We start from the raw sequence: 25,613 nt of genomic DNA, 5'->3' as shown, positions 1-25,613 counted from the left end.
AAACTAACGTCACGGTTATCTGAAACTTGGTCAGGCTTTTAGTTCTGTAGTTTCACACTGATAGAGGCATAAAAATGCTTTTCTCAATCACAGCAATAGAGATTTGATAGTAGTGGTTTATGTTCTTGGAGTGTGAGAAGATACTGTACCTGGCCTCTGATTACACAGAATTTGCCTTTTCTTTCCTGGCATGTATAGCGGCAAGTAAAGGAGATGATAATTTAAAAAGATAATTTTTGAAACTTGAGCATCACAAAAGGTGAAATAGTAATATACTTAAAAACTCTACATGCAGAGGACAATGATTTTGGAGACTGATATATGTGTAAAAGTGCTTGTTTAAGTATCATTCAGCTGTAGGGTAGATAATGAAATCCCTGTCTGTAGGAGCATTTGAATTAAAATCCTCATCTTTCACTGTTTGCATTGTATATCTCATTTTCAAGAAGCTACAATTTTTACAAGTTGAGAAGGAAATATCACTGGAACAATGACAAGTTCCTATTATTAGCCTACAGAAGTATAATAGTAGTACATATCCAATTGTTAATTGATATATTTCACAAAATTTTGAAATTATACTTGGAAAACAAAATTTTGGTGTTTCCTTGACAGGTGCGTGAATTATGTCACTTCCAAGAAGTGTTTTCTGAATGGTTGCCTTAGCTGGAGCAATGAAAGTTTTTAGGTTTTTGAACATAAAAAATTCTTCACTTTCCCTTTCTTAGTTACATTGGTAAAAAAGGTTACAAATAATTGTACAGAGGTATGCATTTTGGGGCCTAGTCCCTTTCGTACCTCTGAAATTCTTAACATGGTTATTTCTAATTACTTTAAAAGCAAACAAAAAACCCCTTGCATGAGAAATACTGTCTGTCATCTGGCTAGATTATATGCCCTCAAGATCAAGTTGTCTCCTGTTGGTGCTTTCACCAGGTCTAGAATTCACAGATGATACCAGGAATGTGTTTCTTCAGATGCATGAGGTGTCAAAGATCTGGATGTCTTTCAAATACACCACCTTGGGGAAGCAAAGCGGGACAGGACCAGTCTTGGCTAACTGTTCCCTTTCTTGATGTCTCAATCCGAAATGAAGCATTTAGGGCTATTTCAAATTGGAATGAAAGGTTTCAGATTTGTAACTGTGGAAAAAGTCCGTGTAGGTAAAATTTCCACTAGGAAAACATTTGACATTTTTATTTACGGAAACTTCTAAAACATCAACTTCCATCCTGTTACAGGGGAAAAATGAATGTTGTGGGAAATGTGCGAAACCACAGGGCAGAAATTCAGAATTTCACTCAGCTGGGGCCTACCTTTGGGCTTCTCAACATCTCTAGCTCACACAGAATGAAGCAGATGATTTGCGAGGGTGTCTTTCCATCCACAGTAGTCCTATATGATACTTAGATGTCTTCAAACATTTTTGCCTGACTGTATGAAACTTTAATTTAGCTGGTGTCCTTGTGTGGCAGAGACCATCCCGATGCTCGTAATAGTGCCATATGTATGTGGTGATGATTGCACACCATAACTGTTCAGCTTATAACTGAGTCATGACAAACTTGATCACTTCCATGATCCAGCTTCCCACCTGCAAATGAATGGATTGCAGTCTGACTTTTCACTGTTGCATTTACTGCTGCCTCATTTTTCTATATGAAATTATTGAGCAACGATCATGTTTGTCATACCTTGTTGGTTGACAGATGTCTTAAGACACAGTGGCTATTAAAAAAGTAAGTTCTTTTGAAGTCATTCCAGTTGTCTTGATTGAGCAGTGCCTGCTGCTGCTCAGAGTTTTCAGAAGTATAAAGGAAAATAATTAAAAACTGAGTTTAGGCTAATGTGGGTTGCTTAAGCTTGAAATAATTTAAGTGTCTTAGGGGTTTTTTTCCCCCTTAATGCCTTCCACTGGAAATTAAAAAATATGTGTACCCTTTTGTCTGACTTCCTGGATTTTTTTTTCACAGTATGTCTGGATTTGGGATGAACAGAAATCAGGCATTTGGAATGAATAACTCCTTATCAAGTAACATTTTTAATGGAACAGGTGAGTTTACTCAAATTAATGGTGATCTTAAAGTACAGTAGGGAGATTTTTTGACTAAATAAGTCTAATTGAAAATACTTTGTTCTGTTGGAGTGCAACTTTGTTACAATTTTCAGTTGTTCCATCGAAATGCTGCTCCAAGAGCGGTGCTATGAAACTGTTACTACTTTGTAACAGTGGATTTTAATAGTTCTGAAGTCAAAGTGAAAGTATTCTGCAGAATACCTACTGTACATCACATGACTATAGATTATACCTCGTCGGTTAGAAATTCAAAACAGTTTATGGAATTATTCCAATTATGGAAAAGGGTATCGGAGAAGAAAAGATTTATCCATTTTCTATGAAAACATTATATAGGGTAAAAAGAGTGGGAAAGCATTTTCTGAAATCCCAAACTCCTTTTGAAGAGCTGGTTTATAATGTGATCCTTTCAATCGGTTGTTTCAGTTGTGATTTTTCTCTGGGAATTACTTCTTCACCTGAATTTAATGAACTAGAGAGGGGAAAATATCCTTGTGCATAAATGCCTTAGGTTTGTCCGTGCTGATGTTTCTGTAGGCGGCTGTGAAGCAACTTGAGGTGCTGGTGACATCACAGAGTGGAAGGGTTTGGGCATCCCCTAGGGCCTTGTGACATCTTTATAGAGCCGCCGCTCTGGCCTTGCCTGTGTAGTATTTTTGCAAATCAAAAACTGTTCCCATGTAACTTGCACTGCATTGGCTCTGCAGCTGCTTCAGCTGTATCTTACCTTATCTAAGGACAAAAGAGCTCCTTGATGCTGCTGCTAATATGGGTTATTATCTTCTCTCAAATTTCTTCTTGATAGCTCCTTAAATTTTAAACAGGCTACCAATCCTAGTAGTGTAATTTTGATAGTCTGCCTGTATTTTCTGTGCGCAGTCTTTAATTCAAAATTAGTAGACCTTGTTACTAAATACTGTTGACTAGCTATTGTTTAAAAACAAACCCCAAACATCTTGATGCTCTTTAAGCTAGTCTCATAACACAGAGGCTGTACTTATTTGTAATAATTATAGTAGGAGTAAAAAGATCAACTTGAAGAAAGAAAATATATCCTACATTTATCTTGAACATAATGAAGTCTTTGAATAAAAAAACGTAAGGGAATTTAAAATACCTGTTTTTATTGTAGATGGAAGTGAAAATGTGACAGGACTGGACCTCTCAGATTTTCCAGCACTAGCAGACAGAAACAGAAGGGAAGGAAGTGGCAATCCAACTCCATTAATAAACCCTTTAGCTGGAAGGGCACCCTATGGTAAGACTATACTTTTGAAAGCTCTTTGAATGAAATTGGTATTTGCTTGATTCACCTTTTGCAGTTCATAAGACAATAGGTAGTCTTTTCAAAAATGCCCGTCACTCGAGCTCCTAAGTCATTTTTTAAAATAAATAATCAATATCTCTCTGATTGGAGATTCCCCTCAGGCTTTTGTAAGTATTAGAGCTCATCTGCTTTAGTTTCACCATCAATAGAGGTTGTTGGGGTTTTCAGTCTGTATAGTACTATTACTCCGAAGCTGCTCACTCTAGACATTTCTTAGGCAGTAGGTTGTTTTCTGATTGCATGTATACAAGAACTGCCGAGGTCTGAGTAGTAAATTTTAGAAATAATATTTGATTACTAGAGATGCTATTGTGTAAAAAGTCAGCAGCTGTAAACATACTGTATATTTTCTCTCTTTATTGGTAGTACTTGCTGTAGTACTGTTCACTGTCACTCTTATGATGAACATCAGATTTCAAAAAATAACCTGTAAGCATCAACTGTTATCAGTCAGATTCCAAGTCTGTGTCTTATATAATTCTTGCTGAACAGCTTTAAAAATAAAAAAAGGAAAAACTTTAAGGTGGATACAAATCTTATTATTTGGGTCTGGAAAAAATTCAGGTAAGCTTAGCGTGAGGCACAATACTTTTTTTTTTTTGTGTTACTGCTTTAGTAGATTTTGTCATGCATGTTGCATCAGCTACTCTGAAAAGTTGCTTTTATAACCTAAAGTTATTTTTGTGACACTTGTCAAATTTCCAACCAAAAATAACCCAGTGTTTTCTAACTATAAACAGCTAGTGTTTTTCAGAGATATCTCCAACTTTAATTGACGAGAAATAATGGATACTGTCTTATCAGGAGAAGTAGCCTCATGGATTGGGTGTAACGAGGGCCCTCTGCTTAAGATAGCTGTGAGAAAGAGCTAAACGAGTTAAACTGAAGTGCTCCTAAACACAAAGGGAAAAGTCATTTCCCCAAATAAAGACACTGAAAAGTCACACTGAGAGTGGCGAGCTAATACGGCTTGTGGTTTACATGAGATTTTGTCTGTCTCTGAAAGAGAAGCCATTACATGGAAAATTGATAGAAGGTAGGAAGGAGATCCACACAGATGTACTTCCAGCATGGAGCTGGAGTTCAACATTCAGCAGCACTGCTGCATAAAAAAATCTGTAATTGCTCCTGTGCTTACACCATTTCCCCGTTTTGGTGCTAGCATAGCTGTTCGCGCAACTGTGTGGTGAACCAGGAAAGAAATTTCTCTCTCTGAAGAGTTATCTTGAGCATCTGCTTAATGTAGGGGGTGGGTATGGTGGTAGAAACAATCAAGAAATAGGGATATGAGATGCACTGGACACTGCCTCCAGCAACAAAAAGTGGAGAGCACTTTTGGTTGTGATCAAGGAAAAAAAAAGTTTGAAACTGAGCTGAGACATACTTTCTTCATGCTTAGCTTATTTAGGAAAATCAGACTTCAAACAACTTTTTAGATAGAATGAGAATATGCAACACAGTTAATTCATTATCAGTTTTATTCATCCAGTGGAAGAAATCATAACAACTCTGGATGAAGAGGGTGAACAGCAGAAACAAGATTAACTCAGTGGTTTTTTTCCCTTAAAATAAAGGAACTTTGATCTCTAACTTCAGCATACTGGAGAAAGTCATATACACTGTCAGCTACTGAACTATTTTAGATCCTATACATCTATTAAGAATCTTTGAAAAACAGGCCCTAGACTACTTCTGTCTTCTCTTCCTCTAGCGCGATGTTGTTTGCAACCAAATCACTGTATTACTTCTCTGTCTCTCAGCAAAGAATATTTGCCCTTGGGTGTGTTGTGTGTGGGCTTTTCTTTGGTTGGTTTTTTTTGTTTGTTTGGTTTGGGTTTTGTTTTTTTTTACGGGCATTTAAAAAAAAAAAAAAAAGAATGTTGCTTTTCAGTAGTCGGAATCCATGTTCCAATGTGACTGGCCTACTTTTTTTAAATTAGGGTCAGAGCACTGAGAGTTGCAGAATAAATGCTTTCAGTTTTCATACTGAAAGTAGGAGTCGTTCTTATGTCACAGGCAAGTATTTCATTGGTGATATGTTCTGTTGCAAGTTAGCTGGGCATCCTTTAAGAATACGTGCTTCTAAAGAGATTATGCTAAGAAACTCTTCATGCAATTAGGGGATGGAGGAAAAATGTATTATAATCTTAAAAGTAGTACATCCTTCCTTCATCAGTGGATTTCCTTAAATACCGCTTTAATAATGCCTGTAAAGATTACTTGATTATTTAGATGTGCAAAACAGGTGCTGTTCCTGGTAAAAGTACTGGGCTTCATTCTTAAAGCAGTGGATGTGTCTATGAATTTAACCCGGAGTGTTTCTCAGCTCACGCTTAAATAAGAGGCTTTAGGCTAATATGTGTGGATGTTTTAAATGAATATGCTTTGTTTTGGTTTACCTGTTTTTTTTGAAAGTCATTTCTGCTGTACAGCTTGCACATAATGAAAATGGACAGTAAGCAAGATCAACAGCAGAAAATTCTTTACTTAGCAGTCATTTAATGTTATTCCTGCTTTCATTTTGATGATAGTTGGAATGGTAACAAAACCAGCAAGTGAGCAGTCGCAGGACTTTTCAATACACAATGAAGATTTTCCAGCATTACCAGGCTCCAGCTACAAAGACCCAACATCGAGTAATGATGACAATAAATCTGTAAGTAAACCTTAAATCTTCTTTCATTTTGAGTGTTCTTACTTCTTTTGATGATTGTATTTTAAAATGGGCAGTGACTATATTTGTAATATAAGATTTTCAAATTTGCCTCTCTAAATTAACGAGAAATTTTGCGTAAGCAGCATTTCATATATAACTATGTAAATGGAATTTCTCAGGAAGTTTTTTGTCCCAACAGTCGCTGTGACCTTGCTTTCTTAATTTCATATGACTTCTGTATATCCTTTTGTATTTTGGGGAGGGGCCAGGGAGGCACTTGCAAGAACACCTCCAAATTTATTTTTGAGAATTGATATATATTTTTCAAGTTTTGCAATTCATAATTTCTTTTTCTACCAATTCCAGCTCGTTTTTCACTGTTGATGCCTCTCATCAGTAGTAGTAATTTACACATTATAACATCTTTCTTCAAAGCTGTCAAATCCTTTAAAAGTTAGGGGGTACAATATCGCTTCAAGGGAAAATTCTTGATGGGGAAATGAAATCACAGGGAACAAGCTCTTTTATTAGAGACCATTGCATTCATGGGTATGTTGTAGACTAGTGGGATACACGCTGTATCTTAAGTATTGTTGTAATTATCATGCATTAGATATATAGCTTAGATCATAAGATTATGGGGTTTTTTCATTGTTTACTCTGAAAGATTTAGAATAAAAGTTGCTTTTTTATTACAAATGAAAGGTGAGTAAAATTTGGATGGCAGATAAGAGTTTCCTACAGTATTTGACAAAGTGTTCTAGTTTCTGATTGTTTTGTTACTTATAATTACAAAATATATGTTAATCAGGATGGCATTAATACTGATGAGTAGGTAGTAGATGTGACTACAAACTCATGTGAAAACTGAAAAATGCAGCTGTTCAAAAAAGGGGCAGGGGGAAGCCTAGCCCCCAAATGTTGTGGCCAGGTTTATCATGTGGAAAATGTTCTGATACAGTTAGTGTTGAATACACTAAGGAAGGGAGAGAGTAGATGTGATTACATTGTGTTACTGTAGACTTGTGTTAAAGAATAATAAAGAGTAAGAAATAATAGTTATGGAAGATATCTTTTGTCAGTATATGGGCTCCTGGAGTGCAATCACAGTTTTCTTGCCAGACATAGTGTTTACATCTCTTTCCCGATAGTTGCAAATGTGCCAACTGTATATTGCTTGCACCTGAAATTGGCTTGAATTACCTGTTGCTACCTTGTGGAGTGTTACGCGGGAGCAAGACTGTATGGGAAAAATATATGATGTGATGAGTCCAAAATATCCTCTAGTCACAGGCACTTGGCATATCCATTGTATTCAAACTCAGGTGTAAAATATCTTCTTATCCTTTTAGACTGCAAGCTGTAGGGTCATTATTAGCTTTTTTACTGTATGACAGGTATACTTTAGGAAGTGGTAAATATTACATAAGGTTTGTCAACAACTCAAGAGCTTCAGCTTGGTTCAATTGTAGTGCCTAATTTATTAGAGTGACTTGACGTATTGGTTTAGAGCACTTGACTGAAAGATACGGTCAACAAGTTTTTCCATTTTGGTTTGTTTCCATCATACCAACTCTGCAAATTATTTTTAATAGAATTTGAGTACATCAGGCAAAACATCATCCAGCACAGATGGGCCCAAGTTTCCTGGAGATAAGAGTTCAACTACGCAAAACAACAACCAGCAGAAAAAAGGGATCCAGGTGTTACCTGATGGTATGTGTCATTCCACTTTTTCTTCTTTAAAAGTTTTGACGGTCATTTAGATCACCTTGTTGATTGCTCCACTTCTTGAAAGGAGAAAATTAATTTGTTCTTCTTGCCCAGGTCGGGTTACCAACATTCCTCAAGGGATGGTGACGGACCAGTTTGGAATGATTGGCTTGTTAACATTCATCAGGGCAGCAGAGACAGATCCAGGAATGGTACATCTTGCATTAGGAAGTGATTTAACAACACTAGGTCTCAATCTCAACTCTCCTGAGTAAGTTTCTGGTTTTTAGTACTATCTTCAGTTTTGGTTTTATTATGCTGTCATTCATAATAGGCTCACTTAGGTCACATGACTATCAAACCCACAAGATATTTTAGCGAATAAAATTTGAAAATGTAATGACAGTAAAATAAAATTTTCATAAACAAGAGAATTGTGCTTCAAGGCATACTGAGATCTTGTTATGCAAGCTTTCAATAAACCTAGTGGCTTTGCTTATTCTCCTGACTACTTTAGGACTTTCTTCAAGGAATTGACAGTGTATTGTTAATAAATTTCATGTATACATTATTTTTCAAATAATAATATTCCTTGAGGATATCTACACTTAACTGTCAGCAGTTTGGGGGGTAAATTCGATTTATATTGATGTAATAACAAACAGAGCATCTGCAGTGTTACCCTGCACCAAGGATTATTTTAAATGAAAATGTGGTTTTATAGTTAACTTGCAGCCGTTCAGTTCACGTAGGTTTAGTCATCTAGGCTTCCTGTAGAGGCAGTGGGGAGAAAAGCAGTTAGCGACTGCACTAGTGGTGAAATAAGTGCTTAAGATAGATGAGATGGGATGAATCGCCAGCCCAGGGTGGCTGTCTTTCTCCACTAGTTATAGAAGGAACCTAGATCAGTTTGGACAAAAATGCTTATTTAATTTCTGGTACTCTGACTTTCAGCTGAGAATCTCCCATCATTTTGTTTCAGCAGGGATTTACATAGCGTTAGCCTTATAGACAGAGTAGTATATGCATTTTAAGGTTTGCACATAATGTATTACCGAAACAAAGACCAAACAGCATACACACACAGTTTCCATGTTTCACAAATTTATATGGAGCTGCACTCTGAATGCATGAGTTCAGGGAAGACTGATGAATGTGGATATCAAGGTGAGAGGGAAAGCATAGGAAAAATGCCTCCTGATTTTTTTTCCTGTCTTGAAATAATTGGCATGAATTTACATATGTATTTCTAGAGATGTAACTTTTTAGAAATTGCCACTTCTAGAAATTCTTTCTGTAGAGCTTGCATCAAAACTTAGTCAAATTGTTATGCCATTGGCATTTTTAAAAATATTTCAAAACAATCATCCAAAGTCAGCCTTCTAAATACGATTGTCTGTAGTTATTTGCAGAATGTGTTAACATAATATCTTCTTCACTTGTAGTGTTAGTCTCGCAGGTCACTCCTCCATTGAATCCCGTAGTTTCCCACTCCCATCCCCTTCTCCCACAACATAAAGAGAATGCACAAAGAACAGTTATACTGACCATGGGTTGCTGTTTTTCCTTGGTAGTCCCAGAGCTTACAGCACTGACTGGGAGATGGGTCTCCTGGATCTACATGATACTGAAGTAGTTTGCTGTTCTCAGTATGGATTGCTCAAACATAATTTGATGATGATCAGCTGAAAGTAGAATGCCTTTGCTCATTAAAATAATTTCGAGTACATCGGTATCTGAATTCTTGAGCTGTTCCTAGATACAGGTGGAATTTAGTTATGTCGTTTGGTTATATAGCTACTTTCTCTAGATGTTGGCATGCAGAATAGTAGTAGTGATTCTGATAGTGTTATCACTTTTGGTGATACTATTGGATATTTTATTCAATGTTATTTATTACTTTTAATGACTAACATAAAGTTTAAGCTTAAACATACCTATTGGAAAGTCTACGTAAAACTAGTACCTCATTGCAGAGGAATACTAAACATGCTTTGATGTGATGACTTGTAGCTGTGTTATGCAGCTCCTGAATAGATCATCGAAATTATTAGTGTGTCTTTGTACATAAGCAGTATATATACCTGGCATGCTGCTGCTTTTCTTTAGCAGATATGCTGTAAATAGCTGGATTTTTAGAAGTTTTTAACATTTAATTTCTGTGTATAGGGTATTAAGGGTCTTGGAGGGGCTAGCACTAATATTTTATCCAGACAGTTCTATATCAGAAAGCTGGGTTTATTTTATACTACAGAAAAGATTTGCAAACAGCCTGTGCAGTCCTCAGTGTCTGGCCTGCCATCTTGCCTTATGTTAAACATCCTTTGCTTCCTTTATGAATTGTCGTTTGAAAAACTAAAAGCACTTCACATGTGGAAAGCCAAAATTTTCTGCCTTGTGAGGTACTTCTGATGGTAAAGATACCTGTCTGACTTAAACACTTAGCACAATAAATGTGCTGTTAGAAACAAAATTTTAGAATTCTGTATATATCTCTAATGGTTTGAATTAACCCTTCTAACTCCTAGTTTTATATAGATTTTTCCATGCAGGTAGGTTAAGATTTATTTTGGTTGTTGAAAGAATGATTATGTATTGCCTGTACAGTCCTGTATTTCTTTGTTAAGAAATATGCTTCTAATTCCTTAGGATAACTTAAAATTCTACATAAACAAAAATTAAAAAATGCAGCATTAGTACATTTAATTCTTCAGAGATTATGTAGCTGTTTCTTCATGTCCAGAAGCTTTCCGAAATATTCATCAAATAGACTGTAGGCTGTCCAATACTTCCTTGAAAAATGTTAAATTAGTAGAGTTTTATTTGTATCATAGAGGGAATGCTGTGCAGTCCCGAGTCTGTAAAATCCTGGATTCTTTGCCCTAGGAAACCAAACCTCTAGGGCACGCATGAGGTGATGGCGTTGCAGGACGCTCCTCTTCTTGGGGCAATGCCTATCCATGCTTTCAGTAGAAGGAATGGTTTAGTTCTTTTCAACATCTGCAGATTCTGCCACGGAAATCTTCTTTCAGGCTCTAAAGCATAAGTTTTTGCTAACAGTAAGATTAACTAGCCTAGAGTAAGGTTGACACCACTTGATCAGTGTAGTTTTTGGCCCATATAGCTCAGCTGGGAGTTGGTTGTGTTCAGGTAATTTGGTAGGTTTCTGATTTTCTTTTTTTTTTTTTAAATAGTAATTATTAGGCCCTTGACAAGAAGGAAGCAAGATTTGATTGGGTGTATCATACTCAAGTTTCATTTACAAAACTTGCCGTAATAGCATGTTATCATGGATAATTAAAAGCAGGCTGTAGCTACCTGCCAAAAGTACATTTTGCTCAGTCCTTTTTTCACTTTTTTAACTGTTAATTAGAAAACTCATTCGTCAGTACATCAGTCATTGTAGTAGAGTTTGAAGGTTCATAATTTTCTCTTTATTAAACTAATGGCTTCCTTTTTTTTTTTTAATATATGTTAGCAGAATCTATATAAAAGGAAAATATTAAATTATAATAGACTTGTGTTCATGTTGTGCTGGGATTCAATTTATTTGTTGTCAGTGAAATTTAGAAGAGTGGAATCTTTACTGGTTAGTTTTAAAAAAAATAACATCTGCCAGTATAAGCTTTTCCTCACCTTTTAAATCATAGGCTAATAAATCAGAACCCACCAGGCTTGTGAAAAACCTTGTGTAAAATTGGATCCCTAAAAAGGGTTGGGATCTCTGGCACCTAAGTTAAAGGAATGATACAAAAAAGGAAATCTCGGCAGGAAATCTCGGCCCTGTAGATTCCCATGGCAGTTTAAACGCAATCTTACTCTGCGTATTAAAAAGAAAATGAAGAAATGTAACTATTTTAGGGTAGTGGGCTGGAAATTTCCTTTTCTCTTTCCTTCTCATGCCAGGTAGCGATTTTGGTTGCGTAGTATGGTTTTTAGGTTTGTGAGCTTGGTTGTGGGGATTTTTTGTTTGTTTGTTTTGATTTTTGTTTTTAGTTTTGATAAATTTGTGCTTTTCTTTTTCTTCAGAAATCTTTATCCCAAATTTGCATCACCCTGGGCATCATCACCTTGTCGACCTCAAGACATAGGTAAGAGAGAAATAACTATTTAATTCAATATTAATATTTGCAAATTATATTCATTTACATGTCTTAATAGTTGCATCAATTCCGATTCTTTTTTAGACTTCCATGTTCCATCTGAATACTTAACTAACATTCACATTAGGGACAAGGTGAGTACGTGTGTGTGTGTGCTTGTTTTTTGTTAATTTATTACCGGTAATATTCTAAATTTTCTTTCAGATAGGTAATGTTCAAAATCAGTGCATTTTATGGATGTCCTCAGTCTTTTTAGGAACAGTGATGCATTAACTGGCTAATTGGACACATCATGCACGCATTCCACCTTAGAAAAAGAAAGGGAAGACAAAGCTGAGAATGTGCATGGTTAGCTACAGAACGCATTATGTTTTTAAGTGTGCCCTTCATGCAAAGCAGAAGTTCGTTATAATCCATATACTGTAATATTCAAATGCCATATTAAATTGAGATATTTCTTCTTGAGATAAGCTCAGAATTGCGGTTCAAGATATTCTCACATTTATCTGTTGCTTTCCATATCTACATGAATAGGGATTTTTTTCTTAGATGTATTTTCTTTCAACTATTGTAGTTCTGTAAGAAGGATCACTGAGAAATATTGTAAGAAGTTGTAGTAATGTTACATAATAGAGTGTGAAGTGAGCAAATACATGTAAATGTTTGGGTTTTACTTTTTTTTATTTAAAAAAAAGTAGATGAGGATACACAGGTGCAGGGAGAAAATTCTGTCTTGCTGATTCATTACTTCTGTTTATTTTTCTGTTGTATCTTTTAAGTTGGAAAGGTTAACTAGAAGTGAAGAAAAATTGTTGTTTTAACAATTATTACTCTTGTTATATTAGAGTATCCTTTGCAACACACGTAGGATGGAAGCACGTTCTGGATGTATCCTTGTGTTATTTAAGTGGGATAGTATGTCTTAAAACATTTATCTATTGTGATTTTTCATCCTCGTTTTCTTCAATCTTTTGCAGCTGGCTGCAATAAAACTTGGCCGATATGGAGAAGATCTCCTGTTTTATCTCTATTACATGAATGGAGGAGATGTATTACAGCTATTAGCAGCAGTAGAGCTGTACGTTCAAACTATTTTGTCAGTCTTATATGATTTAATCTATTGCAGTAATGAAGTAGTAGATGTAAAAAAAAAAAAAAACCAACCCAACAAGTTAAGACACTGAAAACAGACGCTTAGTCAATCTAAAGCTGGAAACCTTTTTTTAAATACCTCCTCCAACCTTGGTTCCATTTTGTACTTTTTTTTTTTCATTCATATAGCAGAAATCAAAAGTTTGTCTCATGAATTTTGCGTTATTATGAAACACTGTGGAAAAAGTGGCAAGTGCCAGTCATCATTAAACATCTAGCTTATCTTCAGCAAAATGAAAAACAGTAAATAATCTTAAAAAGAATTTGTTGTTTGAACCTACCAGACTTCTTAAAGTTTCATATGTGATTAGTTTGAGGTGTAATAATTGTATGGAAGAGGTATGAGATCACAGGTATAATGATGTCTTAGAAATTTTGTTTTGGTTTTGAATGCATTGCATAGTTTTGATCGAAACCCTTAAAATTGTATTTTACGAAGTCAAATTCAGATAAATAACACTAAAAATTATTTTTCCTTCCTATTCAAAATGAAAGATTTAACCGGGATTGGAGATACCACAAAGAAGAACGAGTATGGATCACCAGGGCACCCGGCATGGAGCCAACAATGAAAACCAATACGTACGAGAGGGGAACATATTACTTCTTTGACTGTCTTAACTGGAGGAAAGTAGCTAAGGTATCTCTTTTCCCTTGTGCAGATTTTTTAAGTCTGTCAACCATGTATTTTTAAAAGGACAAAAGTAAAACCCAACCTCCTCCCCAAAAATCTCAAACTTTTTAACCTCCTATTGTTTAAGTTCATTGTCTCAATTTTGGATGTGTGAGGGAATAGAGATTGCCTAAAACACTGGCTTGTTTGTGGAAAAGGAGGAGATGTCTCTCTATTTGCTGTGTTCTTTGGGAGGTACAGGGATGTAGTACTCATGAGTTTTGTTGAGATTGAAACCTTTTTTCAAGTACAGAATTATAGAATAGAAAGCATTATTTGGCACTTCAGAAACTGTGCTTGCAGATATTTTATGGTTTTGCTTTAGAAAATTCAATAGGGAGCTACCGCCTCTCACTTTGGAATTAAAACTAGCTATGCGGAGTGTTATTTGGGGGGTTGGCTTTTTTGTTTTGGTTTGGGTTTTTGTTCTGTGGTTTTTTTGGTGGTGTTCCTCCCCTGCCCGTCCCCATCCCCCCCTCCCCGCCCCGATATTTTCTGTCCTTGAGCATACTGCAGGACTTTTGTGCTCTGTTGTTTCAGTGTCAGAGTACTTTGAAATAAATCACTTCTTTTAGGGTGGAGGCATATTTTCATGGTGCTTGTTTTCTGTATTCTAGGCCAAGAGGCTTTAAAAAAAATCTGAAAGCTATGGTCTTCTCCCTTCCCACTTCCGATAATCTATTTGTTCCTTTCTGTCCATGAATATCGTCAGTAATGTTCACCCTTTACTTGTTAGCTGAAGAAATTCATAGAATTGTGCTTCATTTTTTCCACCTTCCCCCAAAGATAATTAATTTTCAGCATCTTCCAACTTCAAAGACCATCCCACTTCCAGTTCCAGCTTTTAAGACCATCTTGTACAATGCCTTTTCCTTGCTGCATCCTGATTCCTGTGATTTCCTTCTCCACTAAAGCAAAGATTTTTCTAATGCAGATATGTGCGAAAACACTATTTGAGAAATCAGGAGTGCTAACATTCACTAACCTGGCAAGAGGTATGCTCTTTTGAAAATAGCCTGCCCTACTAGGTGATGCATTCAGCTCCAGCTGGAGCTGAAAAAAAGATAAATTCACAATATACATGCAACCATTACACCTACCTAGAGTCTGTTTGAGTTAAATAGTTCGTCAAGAATCTCATTCCCCATTTAAGTTTGGTTATGTGAGATTTTATGGATGTGGCATGATTTTGCTTCAAGTTTTAACTGACATGTTGGATTCATCGATGAAACGGCAAACATAAAACTTCCATGTCAGACCTTCTTTAGATACAGTATCGCACTGTTGCTTTTCTCTAAAAAACACTTAACAGATCAGACCACATTAATCTTGAAGCCTTCAACTCAACAGATGTGATTCCAGTGTGTTGGAACTATGTTTTGTGGTTCCACGTGCTTAGGTATTTCATTTAATCAGAAATCTTTTCACCTGAAGCCTAACTTACGAATTGTTTGCTGAAAAGGCATTTCATTTCTGTGAGCAAGTTGCATCTATACACTTGGAGATTATGAAATACTGCATTAGATAGTTAGATGTCTGTTGATGTGTTTTTTACATCAGCTTTAAATTAAAGGGAGTAGAGTTCAGTGTCCTCCCCTCTATTAAGTGCATCACATTTCTTCCTAGCCAGTGTACTGAAGTTTGCCATCATCTAGAGATTAACTAGATATGATGCTCTTTTTTTTTTCCTTCCCCCCTCCCCCCAGTAGATTTCCTTAGTCTGTGCAAGCTCCCCTCAGAAATTAGTGGTTTAGTTGCCCCTAATGATACGGGAGGCTCTTCAGTCCATTTGCATGCGTGACTCGTTGCCTCTGCTGCCTTTCCTGTGACCGTAAGAAAACCAAGATTTTGTAACTGAAGGTTTTAATGGCAAGCCCTACTTTTACGGTTTTTCATCTGTGCAAGGTAATGCCAGAACTTTTAAGCAAAAGCATCACTCCCCTCAAAAGAAAACCCAAACAAAAAGAAAGTTTTAATTTCTAGTCGAATTATTTATTTGCTGCTTGGTATACTTTCTTAGGTTTCCCAAGACGCTGTTTAAAGCTAACTTATTATTACGTAAGATCATCAGAGGGGAAGTAGTTACCTTTTGAAAGGATAGATTTCTTCTTTGGAGTCAACTGAATATGTTCCATTTATTTATGAGCAATAAGAGCCTCACATAGGTGCATGTATTGATGGATCAGATTGAGGTTTTTACCCTATGTGGAAACACAACTTTTTTTTTTTTTTTTTTTAAGGAGGTAGTCATGCCCATTGTATAAGATTTAGTAACCTCTTTAGTGTCTTTTCTTTTTCTACCTGTAGTAAATGTGTGAAGCTGCTCCTTGATGCTTAAGCATTACTTTTGAAGACAGTATTTTCTCTGTTTGGAGTCCTGAGTGCTGTCCCAAAATTCAGCACCCAGTGCTTGAGTTGTTAATTAGTACATTACATCCTTCCTCTTTAAAAGTAGAGCTGGCTTCATCTGGTAGGCATTGCTGGAGATACTGTGGTGGAAGAGAGAGATGAATCACTACTGTTCTCCAAATGATTTTGCCCAAGATCTACACAGATTCTCTTCTCTTTACTTTGCATGCTGAAAATAATTCCCCCAACTTTAAGAAGCAATTGGTAGCTAGTAAGGAGAGGGATAGTATTTTCTAAAGATTTGCACCTCCAGCGGTAAGCTAACAAGGAACGTGATTTCCCCACCACACACAGAGTAGTGTCCATAGGAAGAGACATCTTTTCTTTAGGCTTGTGTATTTCTTAATGTAAAAATTGGAACTGGAATATTATTTTGAAATTTTTATTTAATTTTAGTTTGGTGCAAAATACAGCAGGCAAGTTGAGTATTGATCACAGGAAGCTAGAGAAGGATTTGGGGAAAAATAGCTATTTTGTTACATGGAAAAGGAATCACTTGCTAGAAATAATTCTGTGATGTTTCCATCTATGATAAATAAGAACTTACGTATGTCAGGTGTAATCTTGGCATTGTATGGTAATGTTGTTACCTCTGATATTTAATTTCTGGAGTTGACATTTCCTTGGAGGAAGACTAACATAGACTTACCATAACAAGAATGGCAGTATTTGATAACTCCACGTTGCTTTGAATGCAAAGAAAAGTATGGCCAAGTAATTTTTTTCTAACAAACGCAGAAGTACTAATTAGTGTTTCAGGAAATTAAAAATATAAGTAGCTGGAAGGAAAAGAGAATTCTGATAAATTGCAGTCTCTTACTATAACTGCTACATTATTAGTGAATGCTGGGAATATCAGTTCCTTAGAAGGCCACAATAGTAATTGCTGCTTAATGATTTCATTAGTCCTTTTTTGAAGCAGTCGGACAAGAATTATTTCTGGTAAATTACTGTCTTGTATATATGCAAATTCAATTGTTTTTCAAGGTGCTTTATAAATTTGTCTGTTGTTCTAGTGTATATGCTCAAATATAGGGCAGCGCATATTTCAACGTGTTGTGCTTTGCAGATACGGTGCATTATGCATTATGAGCTTATGTATTTATTGTGCCTGTTTTAAATTATACTGCATTACGATAGATGCAGTGAAATATAGCTGTTTACTTTGGATAATATTACTCAATCTTAAGACTAAGTTTGTAAAAACATAAACTAGACGTGGTTTAACAGATTTTTTGATAGTGTCCTAGAATGGTTTTAACAAAGCCCAGTAAAGTAGACTGGATGACTTCTTTCAAGAAAACATCAAATAAATATATTTATCTGTTTTATTAAGCCGTAGGCTCTATTTTGGTATTCCTAATGGATAATAGACCGAAGATGGAAATGCAGCAAAACAGCTGAGTAATGAGACAATTTCTAAACTGTTAGGAAATAAAATCAAATTACTTCTATGTTGATACCTGGTAGTAAATAGTGAAAAAATATGAATGAAAACAAACTTCAAATTCACCTTAAATGCAAAACAAAATGCAGGAAAATGCTGATTACAGATATGTCTGTATATATGGTTTTTCATCCTAGGGCATGTGGAAAGTACAGTATGGTTAAAGACACTGTGATTTTTTCACTGAGGATTTGGCTGTAGAGTTTGTTGTTGAGGAGACATGAGAGAAAGACAAATGAGAGAGGAAGGGAAGTGGATATGGGACCAAAAATGCCTTCTACAATTGCACATTTACTGAAATCCCGATTTAAATTGTCTGAAGGAAACTGTCTGGAATTTCTCCTTTGAAAAGTAAGGAGAATTAATCCCTTTTAAGGAACAAGATTATAAAACCCTTTTAATTTGGTTTTGTAGTTACAAAACGTGGAATTCTTTATGGGAGAGAAGGTTAAATTTCCAAGTGTTTATTTGCTAGTAAGGGTTGCTGCCTATATTAAATTACTCCCCATCCTTTTAAGATCAATATTAATTGAAATACTTTTATAATTGCTAGAAAGTTAAACTTGTTCTTCTAATAGAGATGTGCCATAGCATTTTAATTCGGCCCCTAATTTAAATTTGGATCTCTGCATCTATCTTTAAGCCAGTATAAATGCTGCTTTTTCGGTCCCATTTGGAATTTTTGAGCTAACCGTGGGATTTCTGTCATCTCCTTTGGTGGACTTACACAGTCCGGAATATTTTGTCCTCAGGACACTTCCTATTCGGCTAACTTTTTGTTTTGTTTTGTCTATTAATGCTATGGATCACCTTAAGCAATTCTCTTCTATCTTTAGGATTTTTACCTATTATTCTTTGTACACGTGCAGGCTGATGTAACTTTACCATCAAAACAAGTTTTCAGGATGACACGAGAAGTGATTGATTTCTTTGCATAGAACAATTTAGTGTCGTACATGTGCTATAAGTTTCCACACACATTTAGTATTCATTATTCTTGGTTAATAAAAGGTATTTAATTTTTAATAATTACTTCCATGTGGAAAATAAAACAATTTAACAGATGTTTGTCAATGGATAAATGGCATTTTTACACTTTATTTGTATCTGTTTATATTAAAACATATCAGTGCTACAGTGCACATCCTAAACCACAGTGGCCCCTGGAATCAAAAGCAAAAACATAAAGTATGCCTGTAATACAAGTATTTTTCTATATGTAATAAATAATTGTCTTTTAGTTTTCAAAAATATTTGGTCAATGAGTTCTTTTTTTGGTATTGTCAGATATAACTTTAGGTGTTCTTACACACTACTGAACATTGGACTTGAGCATTGCTGACACTGGGATGCAAATCAAAAAGGCTGTTCTAAGCCTGTTTATTTTAAAAATCGATGACAGTTTGAAGTATCAACTCAGGTACTTCTAAAGAAACTTCGGTAGGAAATCATATTCCTTCTTCTAAATGAGGGGCTTCCAATTTGTGGCACACAGGGGACTGCTCAAGCTACTGAGCATTTCTTTCAGACACACACTTTGCTCGCAGCTACTACTGCCAATAGGAGGGACACAACCACCTCAAGTTTGGAAAGCCCTTTTTAGGCTACTGATACTGTCTTACCAGTTTAGGTAGCCGTTTTCCATGGGTAATTTTGAAGGCATTTCAGAGCGTGTGGAGGTTCAGGTAGCTGACTGAAGCTTTTGCTATTAACCCTTCTCTTTGTTTACAATTTTGTTAAAGAAGCAATTCCCCAACAGCTGACCATAGATTGATAGTGATCTGCAGACCCTTCCATGTTTATGTGCAAAATGGCAACTTCGAAAGCCATGAATGGGAGAAAAGTTTGAGTGGTATTTTTTCTGTTATAAAAAGACTTCAGAATTGCTGAAGATCCACCCAACCTAAACCAGCCTTTGACACCAAAATACCCGCATAGATCTGTACACCTTCATCTTGCTTCTGTCAAAAGGAGGGAGCAGGCATCTCTTCAGTATCAGCACATGCATATGTATCTGCACAACAAGAGAACATGCACCAGCTGGCATGCAGTGTTAGTTAGGAATGCCAAAAGCAATTGACTTGTGTATATATAACCTAAAAAAGCCCAAACAAACCCACCACCAAAATAAAAAAAACCCAACCAACTGAAAAAAACCCCCTTGGTTGGAGTAGCGAGCAGGGAACCAGAAATGAAGCAGATGTGCAGCACTTCAGTGCAGATGGCTGTGACCTCACATAGGTTTTGCTAGGATTTTCCAGGTTTAGGGACAGTGTTCTCTGGGGAATACAGGCTTACTGAATGCTTAGCATTTTCCCCTACTTTGTTTCCTTACCATGCTAAATGTTCTTTCTATGCTAGATGCACCTTGTTTCGCCTTAAAGAAGAGAAGTCAGATTTCCTAGATTTTATTTCTGGTCTTGCATTGACTTGGTCTTTAATTTAGTTTGTCTACCTGTAAAAACTGAAATATTACACTATTTAATCACTTTAGGGAGTGTTCTAAAATGATCTACTCACTACTCCTGTGTTTCTATCCATATATAAAAATAGCGGAGTAAGTTTGCTCTGCAGATACAGGTGATGTTCTGCTGAGGTTCTCCACTGAGTTAGGCCAAATAAGTTACTGCGTGTGTCCAAAGTAGCTGTTGTTGAATTACCAAGTAGCAGCATTAAAGAACAATTCTGAAGCTTCTGCTTGCTCTGCTTCTTGTACGAAGATAAAATGGGGATGAGACACAGTTAAACTGCTGAAAGGATCTGAAAAATATGAGGCTTAAGTAAGTCCTTGTACATTTTTGCATGAATGAAGTAACAAGCACCAAATGTCCCAGTGCACTAATTAGGATTGTGTGCACAAATTAAGGTCACAGGGAAGGAAACTGCGCTTTTCACTGTAATAATCAGATGCATTTAGACATCGGGGCGGTTACAGTCTTAGTAGTAGTAGTAGTTGCTATAGTCAGAATACGAATTCCTACTGGATCTGTGAAGTGTTTTACAATTATGCAAACCAGACATCCTCAAACAAAAGTCAGGTGATTTTGCCAGTGAGACGTAAAGCTGCTTATTTATGAACCAAGTAACCTGTGTGGCATCCAAGCACATGGGCAAAGATTCTTATTCTGTGTGGTTGTTTATAAAACACCAGCAGAATTCCTCATGAAAGACGTTGGCAAAGCATGATGTAGGAACAAGGAGCTCAAGATGTACAGGAGGGTTGGGTGAAGCTTAAATCTGAGTATGAAATGTGGTGGAATATTTTGCTAAATTCTGGCTTGAATAGGTTGCAGTAGTTTGTCTGTAGCATTTTAGATAATGTTCCCCAATTTTGTACTAAGAAGGAGAAACCTAGCTAGTTTAACTTAGAGTTGGGTCTGGTAGTATGGCACAAAACACCCCAGAACTTCAGGTCAAAATAAGTCTCTGTACATCTGAACTGTGGAAAGACAGAAGCTTTTATTCATAATTCAGCTCATGCCATGATTGTATATTTGTGTGTTTTGTGTGTGCGCGTGTATATATATATAAAATCGCTTGAGATCGTACCTAGGGTTCTGAGAGTAATGTAACATTAAAAAGAATAGGAGAGCCTACGTGTTGCAGGTGTAATGGCTGAGGATATTGACTTTTTCCTAGTTAAAATATAGAATCCCAGAGGGCAAAATCATGTGTTTCTGCCTTGAGATAAGTTAGGACTTGATCTCTTCCGTATTTGTGCTTTTCAAGTACGGCTGGTAGAACGAACGGTTCTCGACAGGTAAATGATATGTTGTTTTATTTGGTTTTGTCTTTTTTTTTATTTTAATTGTAGGAGTTCCATCTGGAATATGACAAACTAGAAGAAAGGCCTCATCTGCCATCAACCTTCAACTACAACCCTGCTCAGCAAGCCTTCTAAAGACTTCCCTTTTCTTGGGGTATGGCTGTCTCAGCACAATACTCAACATAACTGCAGAACTGATGTGGCTCAGGCATCCTGGTTTTAATTCCTTGAGGATCTGGCAATTGGCTCATGCGAAGGGTCACCATTTGAGGTCCTGCCTTACTAATTATGTGCTGCCCAACAACTAAATTTGTAATTGTTTTCCTTTAGTTTGAGCAGGGTCTGAATTTTTGTTTTTGTTTTATTTTTTGCCAGCAGACAAGCTTGGGTCTGTAAAGACAAGCGAGTACACTGACAAAAGTTTACCATTTAGTTTTCCAAAATGTAAAAACAAAAAAAAAAGAAAAAAGACAAAAAATTAGACAACAAAATTTGCATTGTTCATTGTAGCACTATTGGTAATAAAAAATGTTTGTGCATTTTTATGTGAAGATCCTTCTCGTATTTCATTTGGAAAGATGAGCAAGGTTTGCTTCCTTCATTTTACTTCCCCTTCTGTTTTTGAAAGGCAGTTTTCGCCAAGCTTAATGCAAGAATATCTGACTGTTTAGAAGAAAGATATTGCCACAGTCTCTGGTTAGTTTCCAGAGTTGTGTATTACTGAGCTTCATCTTTCCAGAATGAGCAAAACACTGTCCAGTCTTTGTTACGATTTTGTAATAAATGTGTACATTTTTTTTAAATTTTTGGACATCACATGAATAAAGGTATGTATGTACGAATGTGTATATATTATATATATGACATCTATTTTGGAAAATGTTTGCCCTGCTGTACCTCATTTTTAGGAGGTGTGCATGGATGCAATATATGAAAACGGGACATTCTGGAACTGCTGGTCAGGGGACTACTTTGTCGCCCTGTGCACTAAAGGGCCAGATTTTCAGCAGCCAAGGACATCCATACCCAAGTGAATGTGATGGGACTTAAAGAAGTGAACTGAGACAATTCACTCTGGCTGTTTGAACAGCAGCGTTTCATAGGAAGAGAAAAAAAAAAAAAGATCAATCTTGTATTTTCTGACCACATAAAGGCTTCTTCTCTTTGTAATAAAGTAGAAAAGCTCTCCTCACTGCAGTGTTGACTTTGATTTGAGATTGTGAAATTATTTCTTCAACAATGAAAAACGGAAAGAAAAAAAGTTGAAGTATTAAAACCATCGAGCTGTGCAGTGGTTAAGACACTTGAAGAGTCTTTTTGCTGCTGACAAGTAAATTTATGAGAGGGTTTTATATTCTTTTCCACAGTAAAGTTTCCACAGCCAAAAAGTTTGGTTAACCTTGGTTTCAGATCCCCTCTCTATAAGAGCAAATGGCAAATCCTTTTTAGAAAGGCGGGTGGGTAACGTTGCGAACGATAGAAAGACGCTTCAAGAATTCACCACAGAAGGAACACTTGGAAGAAGCTTGGTTTAGAACGGATCATAGCTTAGTTCCAGGTTGGTATTTTCCCCACTTAAAACAGGAATACATTTCATTCGATGATCACTAGTACTTGAACTTCCAGACACAAACGAACGTGAATATACACCGGTTCTGAAAATCGTAACCGTTCTCTAGAGCGGAGGAAGAAAAACCTGAACCGTTTGGATAGTTTCCTTTTTCTTGATGTGACTGCCACTTCTCATTGAGTTGCCTCTGGTGATGCAAACCATTTCAAAATGCCTGAAGTTACCAAGGCAAGAAAAGACAACAAAACACGTTATCACTGAATCCGTGGGGTTTTATGTTTAGGTTTTAACCTGTTTTTCTCTGTAGTGCAAAAACACCTTGTTGGCATGTATTGAATTATGCTTGGAAATTGGACCATTAATGGCATTGCTGTGGTTCTGTATCAGGCCTATAGCAATTTTGAATTCTACGCTTTTTAAATATCTATTTTAAGATGATAGACATAAAATATAAGTCTATTGATTATAATTTTTTTATTATTATTAAACCAAACTGCTTTCTCAACTGGAAAGAAGAGGATGGTTATAATCCAGATGATGGCTAACGCAGCTGAAAAAGATGGTGGCTTTTTCTTTTTCTCAAATTAGAGCTGATACAAACATACTTTTGACTATCCAAACATGAATTTATATGTTTTAAAAATGATAATTTTCCAAAAGCATCTTGCTCACTTGACAGTGTTACATTTTTTCCTGTCAGAGGTCTGCTGTGATCTTTGCTTTTTTTTTTTTTTTTTTTAAAAGGATCCCTGAAACCGATGTTTACATCTTCAAATCAAATGTGATTATTTCTTATTATATGGGTTTGGGGGGTTTTAATGTCATTTTGCCTCTGCATAGCCAATCTCATGGAAACGAACAACAGATATGGTAAAGGGAGCAAGATAAGTTACACTAAAAATGTTATCTTATACTCCTAAATACCTGTGGTACTTTAAAAACAATTAAGCTGAAATTGAGAACCTAAGTTCTCCAAAAAGTTACTTTGATGATACAGTTGCATTCAACTGCATGATACTGCAAAAATGTGAGATGCCTGATTTTAGCAAACTTCTCACCTGTGAGCAAGGAACTGGTGCTTTGCTCCTTCCAAGGGGAAGAACAGTCTGGCTCTCATTTGTCGATTAAATAAGCATATATGGAGACTTTAAAACCTGTGACTTCATTTCATGTTATCTTTGCTTTTTTTTTTTTTTTAAAAGGATCCCTGAAACCGATGTTTACATCTTCAAATCAAATGTGATTATTTCTTATTATATGGGTTTGGGGGGTTTTAATGTCATTTTGCCTCTGCATAGCCAATCTCATGGAAACGAACAACAGATATGGTAAAGGGAGCAAGATAAGTTACACTAAAAATGTTATCTTATACTCCTAAATACCTGTGGTACTTTAAAAACAATTAAGCTGAAATTGAGAACCTAAGTTCTCCAAAAAGTTACTTTGATGATACAGTTGCATTCGACTGCATGATACTGCAAAAATGTGAGATGCCTGATTTTAGCAAACTTCTCACCTGTGAGCAAGGAACTGGTGCTTTGCTCCTTCCAAGGGGAAGAACAGTCTGGCTCTCATTTGTCGATTAAATAAGCATATATGGAGACTTTAAAACCTGTGACTTCATTTCATGTTGCACTCTGGGTTGAAGCAGGAGAAACAGGTTTAAACAGAAAACAAGGTGTAAAATTGGAAACGCTTCTTAGCTGATACCATATTAATTAAAAAAAATTAAAAAAAAAAAAAACAAAACATACTGCCTCTTTTTTCTGAAAGGAGGAAAACCTCAGCCCTCATTTACAACATTTACACACGTGGCAAATTGGCAACTGAATTGACCTGGAGATTTTTAACACCGACAATTAACGTCTGAGGCTTATTTAATATGTTTGTACATTCCACTAACACTGAGTAAGGGGAGAGAATAGAATACTATTTTAAAAACATGTTTATTTGAGGTGGGTTTTTTTCCCCATAATTATAGCGTTGTACAACAACATGCAAGGTAAGTTCTGAGTAGTAAACCTGGTGTTCTTGGAAACAAGTAGAAGTATTCCTATTTCTGGCCTGTTTAACACGCTCTCATATTCATTGCTCCTTACTGCATATTGTTTATAAATTTTTATGGAGTAGTTAGCTCCAGTTTGTCTGGAAATCCACTACCCTGAATTTCCAGGGCTAAAATGGGTTTCACCCACTTGACTATCCCGAGTATTGCAGAAAACACTTGCAGTTGTTACTTTAACAGTTATTACTCAAGCCGCCCTGCTTGTGGGAAAATCGAGGGTAGCAGGGAGTCATGGAGGAAGGAGGTAAGGACACTCCACCGGGGTGTGTGAAAACGAAGGAACAAACAAAAAACCACCCGGCACTCAATCTCCTCTGCCTTGGTACCTGGTGCCGCAAATACTTAAGCACGTGACAACCTTCATGGGCTTGATTAATCTAATTGAAGACCCAAGTAATCCAGGGAAGCCTGCAGATACTCACAGGGGTAAAACTATTTTGCACGTGACTGTGCCCTCCGTTCAAGTGTCGGCTGTGTGTGGGTCAGGATTCATGACTGACCACACTGCTCTTTCACAGATGTGACATCTGTGCGGTACAAAGATGTATAATCTTGTCACTTTGCTGCGTGTCACATCTGAAATCCTCTCTATCCCTAAGCCAGTATTTTTTGTACTTTTCTGTTTCCATTTTACGGTTTTCATGGAAAAAAAAAA

General features: G+C 36.3%; 1 protein-coding gene across 1 annotated transcript in view; it reads left to right on the top strand.

Moving 5' to 3' along the window:
- The window catches only part of CNOT2 (CCR4-NOT transcription complex subunit 2), a 61,042-nt gene extending 38,526 nt beyond the window's left edge, over positions 1-22,516 (top strand). Inside the window, exons 6-15 of the mRNA XM_009273215.2 lie at positions 1,974-2,053; positions 3,210-3,335; positions 5,936-6,060; positions 7,656-7,776; positions 7,888-8,044; positions 11,803-11,864; positions 11,961-12,010; positions 12,854-12,954; positions 13,524-13,668; positions 21,372-22,516. Coding sequence (XP_009271490.1) covers positions 1,974-2,053; positions 3,210-3,335; positions 5,936-6,060; positions 7,656-7,776; positions 7,888-8,044; positions 11,803-11,864; positions 11,961-12,010; positions 12,854-12,954; positions 13,524-13,668; positions 21,372-21,458 — 1,054 coding nt within the window. The 3' untranslated portion in view covers positions 21,459-22,516. The remainder of the gene's footprint in view (positions 1-1,973; positions 2,054-3,209; positions 3,336-5,935; positions 6,061-7,655; positions 7,777-7,887; positions 8,045-11,802; positions 11,865-11,960; positions 12,011-12,853; positions 12,955-13,523; positions 13,669-21,371) is intronic.
- The last annotated feature ends 3,097 nt before the right edge of the window (positions 22,517-25,613 follow it).

The sequence above is a fragment of the Aptenodytes forsteri genome, unplaced genomic scaffold (genome assembly GCF_000699145.1).
Source record: "Aptenodytes forsteri isolate BGI_AS27 unplaced genomic scaffold, ASM69914v1 Scaffold366, whole genome shotgun sequence".
Lineage (NCBI taxonomy): Eukaryota > Metazoa > Chordata > Aves > Sphenisciformes > Spheniscidae > Aptenodytes > Aptenodytes forsteri.
Note: the sequence above shows the minus strand (reverse complement) of the source record. Positions and strands in the feature narration are given on the sequence as shown.